General features: G+C 47.1%; 1 protein-coding gene across 1 annotated transcript in view; it reads right to left on the bottom strand.

Moving 5' to 3' along the window:
- Window positions 1-2,819: 2,819 nt before the first annotated feature.
- Window positions 2,820-6,000, bottom strand: part of foxo6b (forkhead box O6 b) — a 38,334-nt gene continuing 35,153 nt past the window's right edge. Inside the window, exon 2 of the mRNA XM_085377838.1 lies at window positions 2,820-4,523. Within this exon, the coding sequence (XP_085233964.1) occupies window positions 2,820-4,523 (1,704 nt within the window). The remainder of the gene's footprint in view (window positions 4,524-6,000) is intronic.

The raw sequence follows: 6,000 nt of genomic DNA, 5'->3' as shown, positions 1-6,000 counted from the left end.
CATTTATACACTTTCACTATAACATTTTTAACTATTTGGATCAATCAGAGTAAAAAGAGGTTCTTTACTTTTGTCAGCTTGTTTTATTGAAAATAAAATAATCACCTAGAAATACCTCAAACATACTGAAGTATTTATAGCATTATAATTTCTGCTTTCTTTGCATAATTATTTGTTGACTTGATAATATTAATATTGCATTATTAGTATTAACATTGTTAATATTCACAGTTAGTCACTGAAATTTGATTTTCCTATATGAGTTCTGTTGGCATCATCAAAAATCTCCAGCCAGTGAATTACTCTTGATCTTATATGACTTTATATTTTATTTTTTTAATCTTGGAAAAGCGTGAACACAAACTAGAACTAAACATGTAAAACTAGTCCAATCGAATCACAGAGACACAAAACAAAAAGGGTTGTATTTTTTATTTTACAGTCACCAGAAGAGCAGATACATCATTTTAGAAAAGAAATTGATATTTGCAAAAAAATTATAGTACAATTTTGTCAATATAGATTATGTACATAACGAAATGTCGTCAAACTGAAATAGCTTTCCACTTCTTCGTCATCAAGGAAACAGAGAAGTGAGGGGTCTGGTCCTCCGTAGACCCAGCTCCCTAACCAATAAATATAAACTGTATATATTATCTGGTGCACTCAGCCAGGCATAGACAACACCAGGGCAAGTTATTTCTCAATAATATTCCCTTAATCAGTTCTTGTACATCACTGTGATACACGCTCGCACACCCACGACAAGCTTGACACAATTGCACACAGGCCAGAGAACAAATTACAGTTGAATTACAACAATGGGCTATCTTAACTCCTGAAAAGGAATGAAAAAATCAAAAGAAATGTGCATGGAAATACCCGTCATTGTCCTTGATCACCAGGGAGAAGTGGCTTTCTGGTCAAAGCTCGCTGCAGCTAGCTGAGTAGCACTTGACATTTGGCCTGATTGAAACAGCCAATTCCAAGCTAGAAAATCTCTTACGGTCTTAGAGATCCTACCTCCTCATTCAGCTCTTTTCCTCCCTCTTAGCATCTCTTGATATCCATCTACCTTCCTTCCCTCTCTTGTCCCTATTCTCTCTATCTTGAAGGGGACAGTTGCCAGCACGAGGGCTGGCAATTGCCACCCTTTTCCTGTTTTCCCCACTGCGAACAAAGAAAATAAAATGCACACAAAAGCTCCTATCCACGCTGTACCGAAACAGGACAGACAACTGCACGATCACAGAACAAGCACAAGAAAAGACAACAGCAAAGTAAAGCTATGGCCGGGATGGGAGTCTTGTAAAGAGGATTCTTGAAGGACATAGCGAGCATACCGTTTGCCAGCCGCTCTACCTCGTCGCTGGGTACCACCTCTCAAAATACGCCCTGCTTGTGCTTTGTGGGAGGTGCAGAGAATTATGACTTTGTGCCAATGAGCGAATACACACACTTGCATAAATCATCCATCTTGTTTGGCGGTTAATTACTCTTGTTTACCCTCCGAGTAACCTCGGGATGGGGCGGCGCGATAGGAGGGAGCCTGGGAAGAAGAGATAGCACCAAATAGTAATCTGCTGACGGTGTTCATCAGTGAGCAATTCACAGGAGTAAAAGCACATAGTGGGCTTGAACCTGGGTGTTAGTGAATTACACAAGGTTACCTGGGGTCTGAGGACAGCAGCTCCATCAACATGCTGGCCTGACCACACTTGCTCACTAAGGTATTCTCGGGTCAGTCGGTGAAGGTGCCACGCCGAGGCGATGAGGCACAGGCCAATCAGAGAGCCCCTAAGGATGCACAGCAGGCCGCGATCGTTGCTTATTTCATTATGGGGAAAGCTACATAAATCCACTAAATGGAGAAGAAGAGACACAGAGGGAATATTTGCATTTCTTCTCTCCTATCATCCCCCCTCAATGCCACCCCACCCCCGCCCTCAAAAATCACCCATTTCAATCCCTCGCCCATTTAGTGCAGAGTGAGTTTAATCATCACTTTTGCCAAAACACATTAAGCCAATGTGTCCAGAGTTGAAGAGAAAGGGGGAGGTTGAAAAACTATAGAGTGGCGCATTAGATTTGCAATAGTGATGCATCACTCTGGCATTACTTTGGAGATTAAAGAAGGGACGTTGCATTTCAGTGCTGAGCGTTGCCTAATGGACGCCTGTCCTCCTGTGCCGAGCCTGAAACGAAACACCGTTGTCCACCTGGAGAAGACGAGTCGCAATCACCCTGGAGTTCCCCTCTTCTATACCTGCAAATTCCCTCTTCTTCTAAAAACCTTTTTTCTTTAAACTTCAAAGCCTTCCCTTGACTTTTAACCCCCGATTTGAGAGCACCTCCACACTGAAGACATTTATGCAGCTGTTTGATCATGTTCTCAAGTCAAGAACAACGCCTCCTTTAATACTGTAAAGTGGATTGCATACATTAAAGTTAAGCCAACACACAACATGACTTTGCCTGGGCTCTGTGTTACTGCTGTTGTATGAAAAGATGGATATAAAGTGCTTGGAAGCTTAGGGACAGGCAGAATGAGCTTGGGATTAGAGAATAAAAATATAAAAAATGAAAGGCGGGGGGGGGGCGGGGGTTGCTTTAGCACTGTGCTAACTGGGGGCAGGTTCGATATGGCGACAGAAGGCTTTTAAGTAAGAGAAAGAGCACAACATCGGAGTGTGGGGAGTCCCCAGAAAACAAAATGATGATACAGAATCACAGTCAGTCAGTCCAAGGCTACAGCCAAACAGCAGCCCAGCCCAGGGAATGAGCTTTCTGGTCACGAGTCTGTATGTATGGGCGTAAGTTCACCCTGGCACCCAGCTCTGGTTGCTGTGTGAAGGTGGGGGGCATGCAAAAGCCCCTAGACTCATGCCCATCCCCATCCCCATCCCCACTCCCTGGGACAGAGAACCGTCAAAGTTGAAGTCCATGTTTTCTGTATTCATAAAATCACTGAGCAGGATAGAGTCCACATCACAGTCTAGACTATTAGGGACATTCTCCATCTCCAGGTCAGCAGCCATTCTACTCTGGGAGTTTTGAGGTTGGAAACCAGCATTCCCTGACTGGTGATTGTTGGGGTAGAACCCATGCCAGGAGTCAGTGATACCCTGATGGTGAGCTCCAGGGTAAGGCTGATGACGAGGGTGAGGTGCGGATGCCAGGCGGCAGGGGTCCTGGGGAACACCCATGAGGCCGGCAGGGTTCGGGGGCAGAGAAGGGGATGTTGGGAGGTGGGGACGGGGTCCATAGTGGTTAGAGGTCTTGAGACTGTAGGGCTGCAGGATGTCAGTGCTCACTCTCGGGGAAAGAGCCTGATGGTGAGGCCCGCTATGCATAGGGTTATGAGGGTTGTGGGGATTGTGGTTGTGCAGGTGACTCTGCGTGGAGTGAGGGTTGTGATCATGGCTAGGATTTACTTTACTGTGATTGTGATCATGACTCGAACCGTAGTCGTGAGCCGGGTGGGGCTTGTGACTGTGTGCGTAGTCGAGGCAGGCTTGGTGTTTGTGACCCTGATTGTGGTTCTGATGGTGAGTTGTGTTCTGGTCATGGTCATTGTGTAGACTTGCATTGCGAGCATGCTCTTGGCTGTGGTTCTGATTGTGGCTGCGATTCTGATTGTGGTTGTGCTGGCTGTGAATGCCATTGGTTCCCTGTGTCATTAATGTGTGTGGTTCCCGTCCTTGGCTCAGGACTGTGTCTTTGTTGCAATATCGAGGACCTCCAGTGAGCAAACTCTGCAGGGCATTGTTCTCTGAATAGCCCCTCACTGGGCGCTGAAAGCTGACTGGCTTGTTCTCCTGGATGGTCTCCATGGGAGTGTGGTGGCGCAGCATGCCCATAGAAGGCTGTCCGTACATTGGCGCACAGTAGGAGCCCTCTGCCTTGGGTCCAGGCACATAGGGATAACCATTGCATTTAATTTGTGGTGGCTGGGGGTAGCCACTCTCATCTAGACTGATAGCCCCAGTCAGGTCAGTCAGCTGAGGCAACTCCACCGTGGGACAGTGGCCTCCAGTGCCCAAGGCTGGGGAACGCGTGCTAGTGGGGCTTGGGTATATTCTTGGGGAAGCTGAATTGGAAAGCCCACCCTCCTCTGGTTCATCAGCCTCGGCCTCAGCTAGGATTGGAGATAGGCAGCCGCTCAACGTGGAGCCAGAAGATGACGTGCGGGAATGGAGGTCTGTCCAAGTATCATACTCCTCTCCACCTATGCCCACACCTCCTTTCGCCGCTGGACTGCCGTGCTCTGGGGAGCCTTGCATCGCTGGTCCAGCTCCCTGACCTTGTCCTCGTTGGAGCCCCATGGCCCCTGCTCTCTTCCGGCTGATGCGACCCTTCGTCTTCAGGTAGCGGGTGCCATTGTCTATAGATGCACGTCGCCTCGGTCCCTTTCCCATCTTCCCGCCTTCTGGGTTGAGCATCCACCAGGAACTCTTCCCCGTCCCTTCATTTTGCACCCGGATGAAGCGACTGTGCAGCGACAGATTGTGCCTGATAGAATTCTGCAACAAGAAAGAAAAATAGGAGAAAGGAAGAGAGAGAGAGAAGAAAATTGATAAATGTTAACACCCAAGGGAACATTTAGGGTTAAATAATCATTTCTTGAGAAAACAAAGTCATTTCGAATTATGGTTAAACTGTCGAGGCAGCACTGCAAGTGAGAAAAAAGATGGATAAAGAAAAAGCAGATGGAGGGGTGAGCAGAGAGGGCAGGGAAAGTGAAGGGCCAATCAATATCTCCCTTGACCTGCCTCTCCTCTCCACACGCGCTCAGTGAGTCATAATATGGACATGGGTGCAGCCTCTACATCAAACCATCACCAAGGTTACAGAAATGAATCACACAAGGCAACCCAATCACAGACAGCCCGTATCGATTGCAGGGCCTCCAAATATGAAAGCCTAAGATCCAGCCGGAGAAGAAGAGGGGGGAGGCGGGGGATTTGGCACGAGAAGCTGTGGAAGAGCACCAGAATAAAAAAAGAAACACTACAGAGGCCTGGAATAAGTTACAGTGGAAGTAAGTGGAGGACGGGAGGGACCTGCTCATCTGACCTCTTTTAAAAATCATGGCACAATTAGCACGACTGTAGGTGACCACGGCAGACAGCTTTATAATGAAGTCCTTCTGCAAGTCGCTTGAAATGGAGACGGATGCAGTGACTGTGGGTGGGTGAGGAGCGCTGTGGGGTGGTGGGGGGGGGGAGTATGCAATAAGCCTCTCCAGACCCTGTTTAAGTGTCTGAGTGACGGCTGTATAGTTAATCCAGAGCTCTGCAGCAGCATTTGAAACTGGTGCCAACCTGGAGTGAGTTGATGAGATCTAAGCCTGCCTAAAGGAGAGCTTAGCAGGGATACACATCATCTCAGCTGGCCAAGTAAGACTAAGTACAGCATGTTCATCCAAATCTTTCCGGCTTGTGTCATTATTCACACTCTTTCCAGTTTTCCTCGCCATTCTGCCCTCTCTTTCTTCCCTTTGGTTTTTTGGTCTTTTGGGAGCAACAATTCCTCCAAACATCTACCCCAATGCCCGCAATCACACACTTTTCTTTTTCCTCTCAGGAGATATCTATCTATTTCTGCCTTGTTTATTACCTGCACATAGCTCACAATCTCTGTCTCCTGATATCTCGAGCCATTCTCTATCTTCATTCACTCCCCGTCCCCTGTCCAATTTTCCTGCTCTCAGCCCCATTCATCTCCCTATCTGTGTCCCAGCCTCTCTAGATCCTGACAATGCTCATTTTCTCTCTCTCTCTTATTCTCTCTCTATCTATCCTCCCATCATCTCGCAAAACTTCGGCTACCACCTCTCCTCTATCATTCACTCACTCATTTATTCATACATGCATATATTCGCATGTAAAAGCAAATATCAACCAGAAACAAACCTAAGGCTAAACATTTCAGTGCTGCCTGTAGATTCAGCATATGTATAGCCCCTCACACACACACACACACACACACACACACACA

Source organism: Diplotaxodon limnothrissa, linkage group LG18 (assembly GCF_057381915.1).
Source record: "Diplotaxodon limnothrissa isolate DT_005_m linkage group LG18, D_limnothrissa_male_GT1.1, whole genome shotgun sequence".
Taxonomy (NCBI): Eukaryota; Metazoa; Chordata; class Actinopteri; order Cichliformes; family Cichlidae; genus Diplotaxodon; species Diplotaxodon limnothrissa.
This window is presented reverse-complemented; position numbering and strand designations above follow the sequence as displayed.